Source organism: Rhinoderma darwinii, chromosome 4 (assembly GCF_050947455.1).
Source record: "Rhinoderma darwinii isolate aRhiDar2 chromosome 4, aRhiDar2.hap1, whole genome shotgun sequence".
Taxonomy (NCBI): domain Eukaryota; kingdom Metazoa; phylum Chordata; class Amphibia; order Anura; family Rhinodermatidae; genus Rhinoderma; species Rhinoderma darwinii.
This window is the reverse complement of record NC_134690.1, coordinates 35,597,852-35,620,562: the sequence shown is the minus strand read 5'-3', so window position 1 is coordinate 35,620,562 and position 22,711 is coordinate 35,597,852. Positions and strand designations below refer to the sequence as shown.

General features: G+C 46.3%; 1 protein-coding gene across 1 annotated transcript in view; it reads right to left on the bottom strand.

The window, feature by feature from the left end:
• The window catches only part of LOC142760395 (uncharacterized), a 44,689-nt gene extending 22,195 nt beyond the window's left edge, over nt 1-22,494 (bottom strand). The window contains exons 1-5 of the mRNA XM_075863580.1: nt 22,466-22,494; nt 21,916-21,954; nt 18,483-18,533; nt 13,453-13,491; nt 9,813-9,860 (exon numbers count right to left, since the gene is read on the bottom strand). Of these exons, the coding sequence (XP_075719695.1) occupies nt 9,813-9,860; nt 13,453-13,491; nt 18,483-18,533; nt 21,916-21,954; nt 22,466-22,494 (206 nt within the window). The remainder of the gene's footprint in view (nt 1-9,812; nt 9,861-13,452; nt 13,492-18,482; nt 18,534-21,915; nt 21,955-22,465) is intronic.
• Nucleotides 22,495-22,711: the final 217 nt, after the last annotated feature.

Genomic DNA, 22,711 nt, shown 5'->3' with positions numbered 1-22,711 from the left:
TATAGGTGATTAAACATTGTTCTAATTTTTTTAATTTTTTTCACGAGTCAGGAAATATTATAAATTAGATTCTAATTTATAATATTTCCCAGTGCTGGTCACTAGATGGAGCAATTCTCAAAATTGCAGCATTGCATGTGGTAAAGCAACCACATTGCTTTATGCTGCAAAATTTGAGAAAACTCACTCGCTCTAGTGAGCTCTCAGAATCCCCCCTCCTTTATCCTGGCTAGTGCCGGGAGAAACGAGGGGATTGAACGGTCAAACCTCCTACACTGTGTGTCGCCATTTTTTGAGCTAACACACAGTGTAGTAGGTTTACATACACTAGTAAACACACAGTAAAACACTTACATACACAGCATTATACTGTGTGGGGCACCTATAGGATGCATTATAATGTATGGGGGCATTGTACTGTATAGGACAGCTAAGGGGGGCATTATACTGTGTGGGGCATTATACTGTATAGGACAGCTAAGGGGGGCATTATACTGTATGGGGGCATTAAACTGTATGGGACAGCTAAGGGGGGCATTATACTGTATGTGGCAGCTATGGGGGCTTTATACTGTATGTGGCAGCAATGGGGGGCATGATACTGTATGGGACAGCTATGGGGCATTATACTATATTGCACATTATAGTGCATGGGGCAGCTATGGGTGTCATTATACTGTATGGGGGCATTATACTGTCTGTGGCGGCATTATGGGGCATTATACTGTATGGGGCATTATATTGTATGGAGTGCATTATACTCTATGGGGGCATTATATTGTATGGGGCAGCTATGGGTCGCAATATACTGTGGGGGCAGCCATGGGGGGTATGATACTGTGGAGGCAGCTATGGGGGGCATTATACTGAGTGGTGGCATCTATGGGGCATTACACTGTGTGGGCAGCTATGGGGGCATTATGCTGTGTGTGGGCAGTTATGGGGGCATTATACCGTGTAGAGGCAGCTATGGGGCATTATACTGTGGGGTCAGCTATGGGAAGCATTATACTGTGGAGGCATTCATGGGGTCTGTCGTGCAAGGCGGCTGGGTAAGGTGTGCATGCAGTAATTTAATAATACCACCATATAGTAACTGAATAATACCACAATACACTGACTGACTAATACCTCCATACAGTGACTATATAATACTACCATGCAGTAACTGAATAATACCACCATACACTGACTGAATAATACCTCCATACAGTGACTAAATAATACCACCATACAGTGACTAAATAATACCACCATACAGTGACTGAATAATACCACCATACAGTAACTGAATAATAACACCATACACTGACTGAATAATACCTCCATACAGTGACTATATAATACTACCAAGCAGTAACTGAATAATACCACCATTCACTGACTGAATAATACCTCCATACAGTGACTAAATAATACCACCATACAGTGACTAAATAATACCACCATACAGTGACTGAATAATACCACCATACAGTGACTGAATAATACCACCATACAGTAACTGAATAATACCACCATACACTGACTGAATAATACCTCCATACAGTGACTATAAAATACTACCATGCAGTAACTGAATAATACCACCATTCACTGACTGAATAATACCTCCATACAGTGACTAAATAATACCACCATACAGTGACTAAATAATACCACCATACAGTAACTGAATAATACCACCATACGCTGACTGAATAATAGCTGCAGACACTGACAGAATAATACCATAATACACTAAGGCCTCATTCACACGACAGGGTCCGAGTGTCGGCCGGGAAAATCGGCCGTTTTTGGCCGATTTTCCCGGCCGGTTTGCATCCGGTTTGCATCCGTTCCGGGCCGAGTTGCCGTTTTTACCGGCCGATTTGGACCCGATTTGCATCCGTTTTTTTCCCTGTCCGTTTTAAAATCGGATGAATTTAATTTCAATTTTTTGCCACACACAGCCCTTTGTAGATAATGCCACAGCCCCCCTGGTAGGTAATGCCACCCAGCCCCCTGTAGGTAATGACACACAGCCCCCTGTTGGTGATGCCACACAGCCCCCTGTAGGTCATGCCACACAGCCCCCTGTAGGTGATGCCACCAAGTCCCCTGTAGGTGATGCCACCAAGTCCCCTGTAGGTGATGCCACCAAGTCCCCTGTAGGTGATGCCACCAAGTCCCCTGTAGGTGATGCCACCCAGCCCCCTGTAGGCGATGCCACACAGCCCCTTGCAGGCGATGCCACCCTGCCCCCTGTAGGCGATGCCACCCTGCCCCCTGTAGGTGATGCCACCCAGCCCCCTGCAGGCGATGCCACCCTGCCTCCTGTAGGCGATGCCACCCTGCCCCCTGTAGGCGATGCCACCCAGCCCCCTGTAGGTGATGCCACCCAGCCTCCTGTAGGTGATGTCACCCAGCCCCCTGTAGGTGATGCCACCCAGCCCCCTGTAGGTGGTGCCACCAAGCCCCCTGTAGGTGGTGCCACCAAGCCCCCTGTAGGTGATGCCACCAAGTCCCCTGTAGGTGATGCCACTCAGCCCCCTGTAGGTTGCACCCATGCCCCCCTTCCAGGAGAAGTCACTGACTTCAAAGTCCATATATGGACAGTGGAGTCACTGACTTCTCCTGGAGAGGAATTCCCTGCCACAGGTCGGAAATTCCGCTTCAGAAGTGAGTGACGTCACTGTCCATATATGGACAGTGTAGTCACTCACTTCTCCTGTAGCGGAATCCCCGGCCATAGAGTCGGGGATTCCGCTGCAGAAGTGAGTGACATCGCTGTGTCCATATATGGACAGTGTAGTCACTTACTTCTTCTGTAGAGGCATCCCCGGCCATAGAGTCGGGGGATTCCGCTGCAGAAGTGAGTGACTTCGCTGTGTCCATATATGGACAGTGTAGTCACGCACTTCTCCTGTAGCGGAATCCCCAATCCCCGGTCGGGGATTGGGGATTTCGACTCCTACAGGGAGCAAAAAAAGACCCTCCTCCTCCTCCTCACATGCACTCTGCACTGTGAGGAGGAGGAGAGAGAGTGCGCGAGCGACAGTAGACCCGGCCATCACTCAGGACATATTCCGGTGATGGCCGTGTATTACCCGGCCCCATAGACTTCTATGGGAGCCGGGCGGCCGGGTACCCAGCCGAAAATAGGGCATTTCCCATTTTTTGACGGCCGGTTCTCCCGGCCATCAAAAAATTGGTCGTGTGAATAGCCCCATTAGGGGTCTATTGTTCCTAATGCAGCCGGGTGCCGGCCGATTTATTAACGGCCGGCACCCGGCCGGGAAACCCTGTCGTGTGAATTCTGCCTAACTCAATAATACCTCCATACAGTGACTGAATAATACCACCATAGAGTGACTGAATAACACCACCATTCAGTGACTGAATAATACCACCATACAGTGACTGAATAATACCACCATACAGTGACTAAATAATACCTCCATACAGTGACTAAATAATACCTCCATACAGTGACTGAATAATACCACCATACACTGACTGAATAATACCACCATACAGTGACTGAATAATAGCTCCAAACAGTAACTGAATAATAACTCCATACAGTAACTGAATAATACCACCATACAGTGACTGTATAGTAGCTCCATACAGTCAATGAATAATACCTCCATACAGTCAATGAATAATACCTCCATACAGTATTTGAATAATACCTCCATACAGTGACTGAATACCACCATACAGTGACTAAATAATACCACCGTACAGTGACTAAATAATACCACCATACAGTTACTGAATAATACCACCATACAGTGACTGAATAATACCACCATACAGTGACTGAATAATTACACCGTACAGTGACTAAATAATACCACCATAGAGTGACTTAATAATACCACCATGTAGTGACTGAATAATTCCACCATGTAGTGACTGAATAATACCACCATGCTGGATCTATTGCACTAAGAATACCAGTGGTGCCCTGCAGACGCCATTGACTTTTAATGGGTCAGCTGGGCTCCGCCGAAGTGTCCGTCATTTTGACAGGAAAAATATAATCCTTTTTGTTCTACAGACTTACGGTATTTCCTCATGGGTAATCCAAAAAGGATCATCTTCATATCCTGATGGCCTGGAAGAGAAAATACAAATCCAGTTAGAATAACAAAACTGAAACCTACCAAAAAAATCATCTATCATATTTGGCAAGGATGTGGTGTCCGAGGCACAGTTAGCTCTGCCCACAGCCCGACCTGCAAGAAGCCTGTGAGGAAGGAGATGTGAGTGCTCAGTCTATCTGTTGTTTGTGCCTTCATTTGTCTGTGAGTCTGAGTGTTTGTGTGTGTATAAATTCCAGTATGTGGGTATGTGTGTGTGTGTGTGTGTGTGTGTGTGTGTGTGTGTCTAAGTGCCTATATATGTATCTGTATAGTGGCGTAGCTATAGAGATCGCATCGGTCGCAGCTGCGACCGGGCCACCAAGCCTGTGGAGCCCGCAGGGCCCCGTTGCCACCCAGTGCTGACCGCTCTTCCAACTGTATTTGCGTCCTCAGGACGCAAATACAGTTCAGTGCAATGCTGGAGTCCTGCTCCAGTATTCACTGTGCCGCGAGCGGCTCGGCGCAGGCAGGCGCGATGTAGTGAGTCACTCACAGCACAGACCGGAGGAGAAGGATTCTCCACCCATCGTGGGAATGGGGATAGGTAAGTAATTATGTTATTATTTTTCTATTAGGTATGTACATATGGGGGCATTATACTGGGTATGGGAGGGGGGCTCATATGGTAGCTGCTGAGGGGGCATCATACTATATGGGGGGCATTATACTGTATGGAACAGCTATGGGGGGCATTATAATCTATGGGGCAGCTATATGGGGCATTATACTGTATGGGGGCATTATACTGTATAGGACAGCTGAGGGGGCATTATACTGTATGGGGGGCATTATACTGTATGGGACTTCTAAGGGGGGTATTATAATGTATGGGGGGCATTATACTGTATAGGACAGCTAAAGGTGGAATTTTACTGTATGTGGGCATTATTTTGTATGTGGCAGCTATAGAGGGAATTATACTGTATGGGGAGCATTATACTGTGTGGGGCAGCTATAGGATGCATTATACTGTATGGGGGCATTGTACTGTATAAGACAGCTAAGGGGGGCATTATACTGTGTGGGGCATTATACTGTATAGGACAGCTAAGGGGGGCATTATACTGTATGTGGCAGCTATGGAGGGCATTCTACTGTATGGGGGCATTATACTGTATGTGGCAGTAATGGAGGGCATAATACTGTATGGGGGCATTATACTGTATAGGACAGCTAAGGGGTGAATTATACTGTATGGGGCATTATATTGTATGGGACTGCTATGGGGGGGCATTATACTGTACTGTGCAGATATAGGGGGCATTATACTGTATAGGGCATTATACTGTATGTGGCAGCTATGTAGGGCACTATAGTGTATGGGGGAATTATACTGAATGGGGCAGCTATAGGGGCAATATACTGTACGAAGCAGCTATAGGGGGCATTATACTGTATGGGGGCATTATACTGTATGTGGCAGCAATGGAGGGCATTATACTGTATGGGGGCATTATACTGTATAGGACAGCTAAGGGGCATTTTACTATATGGAGGGCATTATACTGTATGGGATAGCTATTGGGGGCTTTATACTGTATGGGGCAGCTATAAGGGGGCTTAAAATACTGTATGGGGGCAATATACTGTATGTGGCAGCTATGGTGGGCATTATACTGTATGGGGGCACTATACTGTATGGGGGCATTATACTGTATGTGACAGCTATGGGGGCTTTATACTGTATGTGGCAGCAATGGGGGGCATGATACTGTATGGGACAGCTATGGGGCATTATACTATATTGGACATTATAGTGCATGGGGCAGCTATGGGTGTCATTATACTGTATGGGGGCATTATACTGTATGTGGCGGCAATAGGGGGCATTATACTGTATGGGGCATTATATTGTATGGAGTGCATTATACTCTATGGGGGCATTATATTGTATGGGGCAGCTATGGGTCGCAATATACTGTGGGGGCAGCCATGGGGGGTATGATACTGTGGAGGTAGCTATGGGGGGCATTATACTGAGTGGTGGCATCTATGGGGCATTACACTGTGTGGGCGGCTATGGGGGCATTATGCTGTGTGTGGGCAGTTATGGGGGCATTATACCGTGTAGGGGCAGCTATGGGGCATTATACTGTGGGGTCAGCTATGGGAGGCATTATACTGTGGAGGCATTCATGGGGTCTGTCGTGCAAGGCGGCTGGGTAAGGTGTGCATGCAGTAATTAAATAATACCACCATATAGTAACTGAATAATACCACCATACACTGACTGAATAATACCTCCATACAGTGACTAAATAATACCACCATGCAGTGACTGAATAATACCTCCATACAGTGACTAAATAATACCACCATACAGTGACTGAATAATACCACCATACAGTAACTGAATAATACCACCATACACTGACTGAATAATACCTCCATACAGTGACTATATAATACTACCATGCAGTAACTGAATAATACCACCATTCACTGACTGAATAATACCTCCATACAGTGACTAAATAATACCACCATACAGTGACTAAATAATACCACCATACAGTGACTGAATAATACCACCATACAGTAACTGAATAATACCACCATACACTGACTGAATAATACCTCCATACAGTGACTATATAATACTACCATGCAGTAACTGAATAATACCACCATTCACTGACTGAATAATACCTCCATACAGTGACTAAATAATACCACCATACAGTGACTAAATAATACCACCATACACTGACTGAATAATAGCTGCAGACACTGACAGAATAATACCACCATACACTAAGGCCTCATTCACACGACAGGGTCCGAGTGTCGGCCGGGAAAATCGGCCGTTTTTGGCCGATTTTCCCGGCCGGTTTGCATCCGGTTTGCATCCGTTCCGGGCCGAGTTGCCGTTTTTACCGGCCGATATGGACCCGATTTGCATCCGTTTTTTTCCCTGTCCGTTTTAAAATCGGATGAATTTTATTTACATTTTTTGCCACACACAGCCCTTTGTAGATAATGCCACATCCCCCCTGATAGATAAATGCCACCCAGCCCCCTGTAGGTAATGCCACACAGCCCCCTGTAGGTAATGCCACACAGCCCCCTGTAGGTAATGCCACACAGCCCCCTGTAGGTAATGCCACACAGCCCCCGGTTGGTGATGCCACACAGCCCCCTGTTGGTGATGCCACACAGCCCTCTGTAGGTGATGCCACACAGCCCCCTGTAGGTGATGCCACACAGCCAGCCCCCTGTAGGTAATGCCACCAAGTCCCCTGTAGGTGATGCCACCAAGTCCCCTGTAGGTGATGCCACCAAGTCCCCTGTAGGTGATGCCACCAAGTCCCCTGTAGGTGATGCCACCCAGCCCCCTGTAGGTGATGCCACCCAGCCCCCTGTAGGCGATGCCACACAGCCACCTGTAGGCGATGCCACACAGTCACCTGTAGGCGATGCCACCCTGCCCTCTGCAGGTGATGCCACACAGCCCCCTGCAGGCGATGCCACACAGCCCCTTGCAGGCGATGCCACCCTGCCCCCTGTAGGTGATGCCACCCTGCCCCCTGTAGGTGATGCCACACAGCCCACTTTAGGCGATGCCACCCAGCCCCCTGCAGGCGATGCCACCCTGCCTCCTGTAGGCGATGCCACCCTGCCCCCTGTAGGCGATGACACCCAGCCCCCTGTAGGCGATGCCACCCAGCCCCCTGTAGGGGATGCCACCCAGCCCCCTGTAGGTGATGCCACCCAGCCCCCTGTAGGTGGTGCCACCAGGCCCTCTGTAGGTGGTGCCACCAAGCCCGCTGTAGGTGATGCCACCAAGTCCCATGTAGGTGATGCCACACAGCCCCCTGTAGGTTGCACCCATCCCCCCCTTCCAGGAGAAGTCACTGACTTCATTGTCCATATATGGACAGTGGAGTCACTGACTTCTCCTGGAGAGGAATTCCCTGCCACAGGTCGGGAATTCTGCTTTAGAAGTGAGTGACGTCACTGTCCATATATGGACAGTGTAGTCACTCACTTCTCCTGTAGCGGAATCCCCGGCCATAGAGTCGGGGATTCCGCTGCAGAAGTGAGTGACATCGCTGTGTCCATATATGGACAGTGTAGTCACTCACTTCTCCTGTAGCGGAATCCCTGGCCATAGAGTCGGGGATTCCGCTGCAGAAGTGAGTGACATCGCTGTGTCCATATATGGACAGTGTAGTCACTCACTTCTCCTGTAGCGGAATCCCCGGCCATAGAGTCGGGGATTCAGCTGCAGAAGTGAGTGACATCGCTGTGTCCATATATGGACAGTGTAGTTACTTACTTCTCCTGTAGCGGCATCCCCGGCCATAGAGTCGGGGATTCCGCTGCAGAATTGAGTGACATCGCTGTGTCCATATATGGACAGTGTAGTCACTTACTTCTCCTGTAGCGGCATCCCCGACCATAGAGTCGGGGGATTCCGCTGCAGAAGTGAGTGACTTCGCTGTGTCCATATATGGACAGTGTAGTCACGCACTTCTCCTGTAGCGGAATCCCCAATCCCCGGTCGGGGATTGGGGATTTCGACTCCTACAGGGTGCAAAAAAAGACCCTCCTCCTCCTCCTCACATGCACACTGCACTGTGAGGAGGAGGAGAGAGAGTGCGCGAGCGACGGTAGACCCGGCCATCACTCAGGACATATTCCGGTGATGGCCGTGTATTACCCGGCCCCATAGACTTCTATGGGAGCCGGGCGGCCGGGTACCCGGCCGAAAATAGGGCATGCCCCATCTTTTGACGGCCGGTTTTGCCGGCCGTCAAAAAATTGGTCGTGTAAATAGCCCCATTAGGGTTCTATTGTTCCTAATGCAGCCGGGTGCCGGCCGATTTATGAACGGCCGGCACCCGGCCGGGAAACCCTGTCGTGTGAATTCCGCCTAACTGAATAATACCTCCATACAGTGACTGAATAATACCACCATAGAGTGACTGAATAATACCACCATTCAGTGACTGAATAATACCACAATACAGTGACTGAATAATACCACCATACAGTGACTAAATAATACCTCCTCCATACAGTGACTAAATAATACCTCCATACAGTGACTGAATAATACCACCATACACTGACTGAATAATACCACCATACAGTGACTGAATAATAGCTCCAAACAGTAAATGAATAATAACTCCATACTGTAACTGAATAATACCACCATACAGTGACTGTATAGTAGCTCCATACAGTCAATGAATAATACCTCCATACAGCCAATGAATAATACCTCCATACAGTATTTGAATAATACCTCCATACAGTGACTGAATACCACCATTCACTGACTGAATAATACCACCATACAGTGACTAAATAATACCACCATACAGTTACTGAATAATACCACCATACAGTGACTGAATAATACCACCATACAGTGACTGAATAATACCACCATACAGTGACTGAATAATACCACCATACAGTGACTGAATAATACCACCGTACAGTGACTAAATAATACCACCATAGAGTGACTTAATAATACCACCATGCAGTGACTGAATAATACCACCATGTAGTGACTGAATAATACCACCATGCTGGATCTATTGCACTAAGAATACCAGTGGTGCCCTGCAGACACCATTGACTTTTAATGGGTCAGGTGGGCTCCGCCGAAGTGTCCGTCATTTTGACAGGAAAAATATAATCCTTTTTGTTGTACAGACTTACATTTCCTCAAGGGTAATCCAAAAAGGATAATCTCCAAATTCTGATGGCCTGGAAGAGAAAATACAAATCCAGTTAGAATAACAAAACTGAAACCTACCAAAAAAATCATCTATCATATTTGGCAAGGATGTGGTGTCCGAGGCACAGTTAGCTCTGCCCACAGCCCGACCTGCAAGAAGCCTGTGAGGAAAGAGATGTGAGTGCTCAGTCTGTCTGTTGTTTGTGCCTCCATTTGTCTGTGAGTCTGAGTGTTTGTGTGTGTATAAATTCCAGTATGTGGGTATGTGTGTGTGTGTGTGTGTGTGTGTGTGTGTGTGTGTCTAAGTGCCTATATATGTATCTGTATAGTGGCGTAGCTATAGAGATCGCATCGGGCGCAGCTGCGACCGGGCCTCCAAGCCTGTGGAGCCCGCAGGGCCCCGTTGCCACCCAGTGCTGACCGCTCTTCCAACTGTATTTGCGTCCTCAGGACGCAAATACAGTTCAGTGCAATGCTGGAGTCCTGCTCCAGTATTCACTGTGCCGCGAGCGGCTCGGCGCAGGCAGGCGCGATGTAGTGAGTCACTCACAGCACAGACCGGAGGAGAAGGATTCTCCACCCATCGTGGGAATGGGGATAGGTAAGTTATTATGTTTTTTTCTATTAGGTATGTACATATGGGGGCATTATACTTGGTATGGGAGGGGGGCTCATATGGTAGCTGCTGAGGGGGCATCATACTATATGGGGGGCATTATACTGTATGGAACAGCTATGGGGGGCATTATAATCTATGGGGCAGCTATATGGGGCATTATACTGTATAGGACAGCTGAGGGGGCATTATACTGTATGGGGGCATTATACTGTATGGGACTTCTAAGGGGGAATTATACTGTATGGGGGGCATTATACTGTATGGGACGTCTAAGGGGGCATTATAATGTATGGGGGCCATTATACTGTATAGGACAGCTAAAGGTGGCATTTTACTGTATGTGGGCATTATTTTGTATGTGGCAGCTATAGAGGGCATTATACTGTATGGGGAGCATTATACTGTGTGGGGCAGCTATAGGATGCATTATACTGTATGGGGGCATTGTACTGTATAGGACAGCTAAGGGGGGCATTATAATGTGTGGGGCATTATACTATATAGGACAGCTAAGGGGGGCATTATACTGTATGGGGGCATTATACTGTATAGGACAGCTAAGGGGGCATTATACTGTATGTGGCAGCTATGGAGGGCATTCTACTGTATGGGGAGCATTATACTAAATGGGGCAGCTATAGGGGGCATTATACTGTATGGGGGCATTATACTGTATGTGGCAGTAATGTAGGGCCTAATACTGTATGGGGGCATTATACTGTATAGGACAGCTAAGGGGGGAATTATACTGTATGGGGCATTATATTGTATGGGACAGCTATGGGGGGCATTATACTGTACTGTGCAGATATAGGGGGCATTATACTGTATAGGGCATTATACTGTATGTGGCAGCTATGTAGGGCACTATAGTGTATGGGGGAATTATACTGAATGGGGCAGCTATAGGGGGCATTATACCGTATGGGGGCAATATACTGTACGGAGCAGCTATAGGGGGCATTATACTGTATGGGGGCATTATACTGTATGTGGCAGCAATGGAGGGCATTATACTGTATGGGGGCATTATACTGTATAGGACAGCTAAGGGGGCATTTTACTATATGGAGGGCATTATACTGTATGGGATAGCTATTGGGGGCATTATACTGTATGGGGCAGCTATAAGGGGGCTTAAAATACTGTATGGGGGCAATATACTGTATGTGGCAGCTATGGTGGGCATTATATTGTATGGGGGCACTATACTGTATGGGGGCATTATACTGTATGGGACAGCTATGGGGGCTTTATACTGTATGTGGCAGCAATGGGGGGCATGATACTGTATGGGACAGCTATGGGGCATTATACTATATTGGACATTATAGTGCATGGGGCAGCTATGGGTGTCATTATACTGTATGGGGGCATTATACTGTATGTGGCGGCAATAGGGGGCTTTATACTGTATAGGGCATTATATTGTATGGAGTGCATTATACTCTATGGGGGGCATTATATTGTATGGGGCAGCTATGGGTCGCAATATACTGTGGGGGCAGCCATGGGGGGGCATGATACTGTGGAGGCAGCTATGGGGAGCATTATACTGTGTGGTGGCATCTATGGGGCATTACACTGTGTGGGCAGCTATGGGGGCATTATGCTGTGTGTGGGCAGTTATGGGGGCATTATACAGTGTGGGGACAGCTATGGGGCATTATACTGTGGGGTCAGCTATGGGAGGCATTATACTGTGGAGGCATTCATGGGGTCTGTCGTGCAAGGCGGCTGGGTAAGGTGTGCGCAGGGGTCTGGTGCTGTTAGGAAGGAGTAGGGGGTCCAAGCTGAATTTTTGCTCCAGGGCCCTTTAGCTACGCCCCTGTATCTGTAAGTGTATATATTTCTGTGTGTGCATCTACTACATTATCTGTGTTCAGAGTTATGACTGTGTGTTATCTGTGGTGTTACATAGGACTGCAGGTGATATCTACTACATTATCTGTACTCAGAGAGTTATCACTGTGTGTTATCTGTGGTGTTACATAGGACTGCAGGTGACATCTACTACATTATCTGTACTAAGAGTTATCACAGTGTGTTATCTGTGGTGTTACATAGGACTGCAGGTGACACTACTACATTATCTGTACTCAGAACGTTATCACTGTGTTATCTGTGGTGTTACATAGGACTGCATGTAACACTACTACATTATCTGTACTCAGAAATTTATCACTGTGTTATCTGTGGTGTTACATAGGACTGCAGGTGACACTACTACATTATCTGTACTCAGAAATTTATCACTGTGTTATCTGTGGTGTTACATAGGACTGCATGTAACATCTACATTATCTGTACTCAGAGTTATCACTGGGTGTAGAGCTGGTTGATTTTTCCCAAAAAATAAAATCTAGATTTTTGTCAATCATTTTTGATTTGATTCAAGATTTTCTTATTTTTAGGAGTAATTAAGGAATTACTATGCATGCAATTCCCATATCTCAAAAAAAATACCAGGACACAATTCTTTACATTAGAGTTATCCAATAATATATATTGATTATCAGGATTGTCCCTCAGCTGCTACGTGTGATCATGCTCACTTATAAAAGGCACAATGCTGATAATCATCATATATATATATATTTGGCTCAGAGAATAAGAAGAGCAACTATGAGTGCAGAGGAACGCCAGGAACAACGAGAAACCACTTCCCAAAACAAGGCGTTAAGAAGGCAAAACCCTGAAGTAAGACGACCCTGTAATGAAGAACGTCGTTCTCAAAGAGCACAATTATAAATACTTATCATTCCTTTTACTAGCAAACCCGTGTAACGAGCTTTCTATACTAGTATAATATGTCTCTCCTAGATAAACACACTTAAATAATGGAATCTATATATATATATATTCCCATAGATGATACCGTATTATCCTCCTTTATGTAGACATATTAGCACTCACCCCGGGATTACTCATATATCATCTACATGGAAGATTCCTATATCCAACACTAGAGAAATAGGCTCATTATTCAATAAGATAATTACCAGAAATACACCTCCGTCTCCTCAACTTTCTTCCTCCAACTGTTTAAGAAATAAAAAAAAATACCAATATTACACATAATTGTTCTGGAAAGGAATATAAAATATACTATTGTTCTCTGTTATAATATACGAAACTGTCGATACAAGGAGGAGGAGTTTCTCATAGCAACCAATCAGATTGCAGCTTTTATATATGGTATATTTTCCCTGGGCTTTGATTGCCTGATGGGAAAACGTGAGTGGTGATGTCAAAAGGGATCCTACATAAAAACAGGGTTGTGTCTAGAACATTTTTTCATAAAGCCTCCACACCCCAGGAGGCAAAAGCATTTTTCATTACTATCAATGCCTACTGCTTTCTGTGACTGAATAATACCCCCATACAGTGAATACCACCATACACTAACTGAATAATACCCCCACATCACCATACAGTTATGTCATTACAGTTTGATTCGTGGAGCCCCAAACTTTAAAACTACCACCAATCGAGGGACATCGGCTCTATCAAGTACAGCCGTCCTTATCAGGAACGTTGCATATGGTTTACTGTTTACTCAGGCACAGGGGCTCGTCCATATGATCTACTGTGCCTGGTACTACAGCTCAAGGCATCTCCTTCCTGTAAGGCATAGCCATACTCATATGTACAGGGCCGTTTCTGTGCAGATTAGACCCCGGTCAGACCCACACAGATCAAACATTCTAAGAATAGGCCATCGAATGTTAAATTCCAGGTAGTGAAGGGGTAACTTCCTTTGTGGTCTAGGGTATTAACCCCTTTGCGCAGCACAACGTAATAGCACGTCGTGGGGCTGAAGGTGATGTATCGAGGGGGCTCAAGCGCTGAGCCCACTCCATATGCTGTGGGTATCAGCTGTGTATTACAGTTGACACCCAGTACTAACGGCCAGGAACAGCGATCGCAATGTTCCTGGCCGTGTAAACCGTCAAATGCTGCGGTAAAAAAAAAAGTTTAAAGAGAGGGAGCGGCCCCGTCCGACACCTCGTCTTCCTCCCACAACGCGATCGTAGGGTGCTGATGGTTGTAATGGCAGCCCAGGGCCCTAATAAAGGCCCCGAGGTCTGCTTTCACTCTGCCTCTGTTAAAGGGAATGTGACGCTAGAAAAAGATGTTGGTTTTTTTTAGTTAAACAATTAGTGTATAGGTGATTAAACATTGTTCTAATTTTTTTAATTTTTTTCACGAGTCAGGAAATATAATAAATTTAATTCTAATTTATAATATTTCCCAGTGCTGGTCACTAGATGGAGCAATTCCCAAAATTGCAGCATTGCATGTGGTAAAGCAACCACATTGCTTTATGCTGCAAAATTTGAGAAAACTCACTCGCTCTAGTGAGCTGTCAGAATCCACCCTCCTTTATCCTGGCTAGTGCCGGGAGAAACGAGGGGATTGAACGGTCAAACCTCCTACACTGTGTGCCGCCATTTTTTGAGCTAACACACAGTGTAGTAGGTTTACATACACTAGTAAACACACAGTAAAACACTTACATACACAGCATTATACTGTGTGGGGCAGCTATGAGATGCATTATACTGTATGGGGGCATTGTACTGTATAGGACAGCTAAGGGGGGCATTATACTGTGTGGGGCATTATACTGTATAGGACAGCTAAGGGGGGCATTATACTGTATGGGGGCATTATACTGTATAGGACAGCTAAGGGGGGCATTATACTGTATGTTGGCAGCTATGGGGGCTTTATACTGTATGTGGCAGCAATGGGGGGCATGATACTGTATGGGACAGCTATGGGGCATTATACTATATTGGACATTATAGTGCATGGGGCAGCTATGGGTGTCATTATACTGTATGGTGGCATTATACTGTATGTGGCGGCAATAGGGGGCATTATACTGTATGGGGCATTATATTGTATGGAGTGCATTATACTCTATGGGGGCATTATATTTTATGGGGCAGCTATGGGTCGCAATATACTGTGGGGCAGCCATGGGGGTATAATACTGTGGAGGCAGCTATGGGGGGCATTATACTGAGTGGTGGCATCTATGGGGCATTACACTGTGTGGGCAGCTATGGGGCAATAATGCTGTGTGTGGGCAGTTATGGGGGCATTATACCATGTAGGGGCAGTTATGGGGCATTATACTGTGGGGTCAGCTATGGGAGGCATTATACTGTGGAGGCATTCATGGGGTCTGTCGTGCAAGGCGGCTGGGTAAGGTGTGCATGCAGTAATTGAATAATACCACCATATAGTAACTGAATAATACCACAATACACTGACTGAATAATACCTCCATACAGTGACTATATAATACTACCATGCAGTAACTGAATAATACCACCATACACTGACTGAATAATACCTCCATACAGTGACTAAATAATACCACCATACAGTGACTAAATAATACCACCATACAGTGACTGAATAATACCACCATACAGTAACTGAATAATAACACCATACACTGACTGAATAATAGCTGCAGACACTGACAGAATAATACCACCATACACTAAGGCCTCATTCACACGACAGGGCCCCACTGGTAGGTAATGCCACCCAGCCCCCTGTAGGTAATGCCACACAGCCCCCTGTTGGTAATGCCACACAGCCCCCTGTTGGTGATGCCACACAGCCCTCTGTAGGTCATGCCACACAGCCCCCTGTAGGTCATGCCACACAGCCCCCTGTAGGTAATGCCACCAAGTCCCCTGTAGGTGATGCCACCAAGTCCCCTGTAGGTGATGCCACCAAGTCCCCTGTAGGTGATGCCACCCAGTCCCCTGTAGGTGATGCCACCCAGCCCCCTGTAGGTGATGCCACCCAGCCCCCTGTAGGTGATGCCACCCAGCCCCCTGTAGGTGATGCCACCCAGCCACCTGTAGGCGATACCACACAGCCACCTGTAGGGGATGCCACACAGCCACCTGTAGGGGATGCCACACAGCCCCCTGCAGGCGATGCCACACAGCCCCCTGCAGGCGATGCCACACAGCCCCTGCAGGCGATGCCACCCTGCCCCCTGTAGGCGATGCCACCCTGTCCCCTGTAGGCGATGCCACCCAGCCCCCTGCAGGCGATGCCACCCTGCCTCCTGTAGGCGATGCCACCCTGCCCCCTGTAGGCGATGCCACCCAGCCCCTTGTAGGCGATGCCACCCAGCCCCCTGTAGGCGATGCCACCCAGCCCCCTGTAGGTGGCGCCACCCAGCCCCCTGTAGGTGATGCCACCAAGCCCCCTGTAGGTGATGCCACCAAGTCCCCTGTAGGTGATGCCACACAGCCCATGTAGGTTGCACCCATCCCCCCCTTCCAGGAGAAGTCACTGACTTCAATGTCCATATATGGACAGTGGAGTCACTGACTTCTCCTGGAGAGGAATTCCCTGCCACAGGTCGGGAATTCCGCTTCAGAAGTGAGTGACGTCACTGTCCATATATGGACAGTGTAGTCACTCACTTCTCCTGTAGCGGAATCCCCGGCCATAGAGTCGGGGATTCCGCTGCAGAAGTGAGTGACATCGCTGTGTCCATATATGGACAGTGTAGTCACTCACTTCTCCTGTAGCGGAATCCCCGGCCATAGAGTCGGGGATTCAGCTGCAGAAGTGAGTGACATTGTTGTGTCCATATATGGACAGTGTAGTCACTCACTTCTCCTGTAGTGGAATCCCCGGCCATAGAGTCGGGGATTCAGCTGCAGAAGTGAGTGACATCGCTGTGTCCATATATGGACAGTGTAGTCACTTACTTCTCCTGTAGCTGCATCCCCGGCCATAGAGTCGGGGATTCCGCTGCAGAAGTGAGTGACATCGCTGTGTCCATATATGGACAGTGTAGTCACTTACTTCTCCTGTAGCGGCATCCCCGGCCATAGAGTCGGGGGATTCCGCTGCAGAAGTGAGTGACTTCGCTGTGTCCATATATGGACAGTGTAGTCACGCACTTCTCCTGTAGCGGAATCCCCAATCCCCGGTCGGGGATTGGGGATTTCGACTCCTACAGGGAGCAAAAAAAGACCCTCCTCCTCCTCACATGCACTCTGTACTGTGAGGAGGAGGAGAGAGAGTGCGCGAGCGACGGTAGACTCGGCCATCACTCAGGACATATTCCGGAGATGGCCGTGTATTACCTGGCCCCATAGACTTCTATGGGAGCCGGGCGGCCGGGCACCCGGCCGAAAATAGGGAATGTCCCATTTTTTGACGGCCGGTTTTCCCGGCCGTCAAAAAATTGGTCGTGTAAATAGCCCCATTAGGGTTCTATTGTTCCTAATGCAGCCGGGTGCCGGCCGATTTATGAACGTCCGGCACCCGGCCGGGAAACCCTGTCGTGTGAATTCCGCCTAAATGAATAATACGTCCATACAGTGACTGAATAATACCTCCATAGAGTGACTAAATAATACCTCCATATAGTGACTAAATAATACCTCCATACAGTGACTGAATAATACCACCATACACTGACTGAATAATACCACCATACAGTGACTGAATAATAGCTCCAAACAGTAAATGAATAATAACTCCATACAGTAACTGAATAATACCACCATACAGTGACTGTATAGTAGCTCCATACAGTCAATGAATAATACCTACATACAGCCAATGAATAATACCTCCATACAGTATTTGAATAATACCTCCATACAGTGACTGAATACCACCATTCACTGACTGAATAATACCACCATACAGTGACTAAATAATACCACCATACAGTTACTGAATAATACCACCATACAGTGACTGAATAATACCACCATACAGTGACTGAATAATACCACCGTACAGTGACTAAATAATACCACCATAGAGTGACTTAATAATACCACCATGCAGTGACTGAATAATACCACCATGTAGTGACTTAATAATACCACCATGCTGGATCTATTGCACTAAGAATACCAGTGGTGCCCTGCAGACGCCATTGACTTTTAATGGGTCAGCTGGGCTCCGCCGAAGTGTCCGTCATTTTGACAGGAAAAATATAATCCTTTTTGTTCTACAGACTTACGGTATTCCCTCAATGGTAATCCAAAAAGGATCATCTCCAAATTCTGATGGCCTGGAAGAGAAAATACAAATCCAGTTAGAATAACAAAACTGAAACCTACCAAAAAAATCATCTATCATATTTGGCAAGGATGTGGTGTCCTAGGCACAGTTAGCTCTGCCCACAGCCCGACCTGCAAGAAGCCTGTGAGGAAAGAAATGTGAGTGCTCAGTCTGTCTGTTGTTTGTGCCTCCATTAGTCTGTGAGTCTGAGTGTTTGTGTGTGTATACATTCCAGTATGTGGGTATGTGTGTCTTTGTTTGTGTGAGTGTGTGTGTGAGTGTGTGTGTGTGTGTGTGTGTGTGTGTGTGTGTGTGTGTGTGTGTGTGTGTCTGAGTGCCTATATATGTATCTGTATAGTGGCGTAGCTATAGATATCGCATCGGTCGCAGCTGCGACCGGGCCCCCAAGCCTGTGGAGCCCGCAGGGCCCCGTTGCCACCCAGTGCTGACCGCTCTTCCAACTGTATTTGCGAACTCAGGACGCAAATACAGTTCAGTGCAATGCTGGAGTCCTGCTCCAGTATTCACTGTGCCGCGAGCGGCTCGGCGCAGGCAGGCGCGATGTAGTGAGTCACTCACAGCACAGACCGGAGGAGAAGGATTCTCCACCCATCGTGGGAATGGGGATAGGTAAGTAATTTTGTTTTTTTCTATTAGGTATGTACATATGGGGGCATTATACTGGGTATGGGAGGGGGGCTCATATGGTAGCTGCTGAGGGGGCATCATACTATATGGGGGGGATTATACTGTATGGAACAGCTATGGGGGCATTATAATCTATGGGGCAGCTATATGGGGCATTATACTGTATAGGACAGCTGAGGGGGCATTATACTGTATGGGGGGCATTATACTGTATAGGACAGCTAAAGGTGACATTTTACTGTATGTGGGCATTATTTTGTATGTGGCAGCTATAGAGGGCATTATACTGTATGGGGAGCATTATACTGTGTGGGGCAGCTATAGGATGCATTATACTGTATGGGGGCATTGTACTGTATAGGACAGCTAAGGGGGGCATTATACTGTGTGGGGCATTATACTGTATACGACAGCTAAGGGGGGCATTATACTGTATGGGGGCATTATACCTTATATGACAGCTAAGGGGGGCATTATACTGTATGTGGCAGCTATGGAGGGCATTCTACTGTATGGGGAGCATTATACTGTATGGGGCAGCTATAGGGGGCATTATACTGTATGGGGGCATTATACTGTATGTGGCAGTAATGAAGGGCATAATACTGTATGGGGGCATTATACTGTATAGGACAGCTAAGGGGGGAATTATACTGTATGGGGCATTATATTGTATGGGACAGCTATGGGGGCATTATACTGTACTGTGCATATATAGGGGGCATTACACTGTATAGGGCATTATACTGTATGTGGCAGCTATGTAGGGCACTATAGTGTATGGGGGAATTATACTGAATGGGGCAACTATAGGGGGCATTATACCGTATGAGGGCAATATACTGTACGGAGCAGCTATAGGGGGCATTATACTGTATGGGGGCATTATACTGTATGTGGCAGAAATGGAGGGCATTATACTGTATGGGGGCATTATACTGTATAGGACAGCTAAGGAGGCATTTTACTATATGGAGGGCATTATACTGTATTGGATAGCTATTGGGGGCATTATACTGTATGGGGCAGCTATAAGGGGGCTTAAAATACTGTATGGGGGCAATATACTGTATGTGGCAGCTATGGTGGGCATTATACTGTATGGGGGCACTATACTGTATGGGGGCATTATACTGTATGGGACAGCTTTGGGGGCTTTATACTGTATGTGGCAGCAATGGGGGGCATGATACTGTATGGGACAGCTATGGGGCATTATACTATATTGGACATTATGGTGCATGGGGCAGCTATGGGTGTCATTATACTGTATGGGGGCATTATACTGTATGTGGCGGCAATAGGGGGCTTTATACTGTATAGGGCATTATATTGTATGGAGTGCATTATACTCTATGGGGGGGCATTACATTGTATGGGGCAGCTATGGGTCGCAATACTGTATAGGACAGCTAAGGAGGGCATTATACTGTATGTGGCAGCTATGGGGCATTACACTGTGGTGGCATCTATGGGGGCATTATGCTGTGTGTGGGCAGTTATGGGGGCATTATACCGTGTGGGGACAGCTATGGGGCATTATACTGTGGGGTCAGCTATGGGAGGCATTATACTGTGGAGGCATTCATGGGGTCTGTCGTGCAAGGCGGCTGGGTAAGGTGTGCGCAGGGGTCTGGTGCTGTTAGGAAGGAGTAGGGGGTCCAAGCTGAATTTTTGCTCCAGGGCCCTTTAGCTACGCCCCTGTATCTGTAAGTGTATATATTTCTGTGTGTGCATCTACTACATTATCTGTGTTCAGAGTTATGACTGTGTGTTATCTGTGGTGTTACATAGGACTGCAGGTGATATCTACTACATTATCTGTACTCAGAGAGTTATCACTGTGTGTTATCTGTGGTGTTACATAGGACTGCAGGTGATATCTACTACATTATCTGTAATCAGAGAGTTATCACTGTGTGTTATCTGTGGTGTTACATAGGACTGCAGGTGACATCTACTACATTATCTGTACTAAGAGTTATCACAGTGTGTTATCTGTGGTGTTACATAGGACTGCAGGTGACACTACTACATTATCTGTACTCAGAAAGTTATCACTGTGTTATCTGTGGTGTTACATAGGACTGCATGTAACATCTACATTATCTGTATTTTTGTCAATCATTTTTGATTTGATTCAAGATTTTCTTATTTTTAGGAGTAATTAAGGAATTACTGTGCATGCAATTCCCATATCCCCAAAAAAATACCAGGACACAATTCTTTACATTAGAGTTATCCAATAATATATATTGATTATCAGGATTGTCCCTCAGCTGCTACGTGTGATCATGCTCACTTATAAAAGGCACAATGCTGATAACCATCATATATATATATATTTGGCTCAGAGAATAAGAAGAGCAACTATGAGTGCAGAGGAACGCCAGGAACAACGAGAAACCACTTCCCAAAACATTAAGAAGGCAAAACCCTGAAGTAAGACGACCCTGTAATGAAGAACGTCGTTCTCAAAGAGCACAATTATAAATACTTATCATTCCTTTTACTAGCAAACCCGTGTAACGAGCTTTCTATACTAGTATAATATGTCTCTCCTAGATAAACACACTTAAATAATGGAATCTATATATATATATATTCCCATAGATGATACCGTATTATCGTCCTTTATGTAGACATATTAGCACTCACCCCGGGATTACTCATATATCATCTACATGGAAGATTCCTATATCCAACACTAGAGAAATAGGCTCATTATTCAATAAGATAATTACCAGAAATACACCTCCGTCTCCTCAACTTTCTTCCTCCAACTGTTTAAGAAATAAAAAAAAATACCAATATTACACATAATTGTTCTTGAAAGGAATATAAAATATACTATTGTTCTCTGTTATAATATACGAAACAGTCGATACAAGGAGGAGGAGTTTCTCATAGCAACCAATCAGATTGCAGCTTTTATATATGGTATATTTTCCCTGGGCTTTGATTGCCTGATGGGAAAACGTGAGTGGTGATGTCAAAAGGGATCCTACATAAAAACAGGGTTGTGTCTAGAACATTTTTTCATAAAGCCTCCACACCCCAGGAGGCAAAAGCATTTTTCATTACTATCAATGCCTACTGCTTTCTGTGACTGAATAATACCCCCATACAGTGAATACCACCATACACTAACTGAATAATACCCCCACATCACCATACAGTTATGTCATTACAGTTTGATTCGTGGAGCCCCAAACTTTAAAACTACCACCAATCGAGGGACATCGGCTCTATCAAGTACAGCCGTCCTTATCAGGAACGTTGCATATGGTTTACTGTTTACTCAGGCACAGGGGCTCGTCCATATGATCTACTGTGCCTGGTACTACAGCTCAAGGCATCTCCTTCCTGTAAGGCATAGCCATACTCATATGTACAGGGCCGTTTCTGTGCAGATTAGACCCCGGTCAGACCCACACAGATCAAACATTCTAAGAATAGGCCATCGAATGTTAAATTCCAGGTAGTGAAGGGGTATCTTCCTTTGTGGTCTATGGTATTAACCCCTTTGCGCAGCACAAC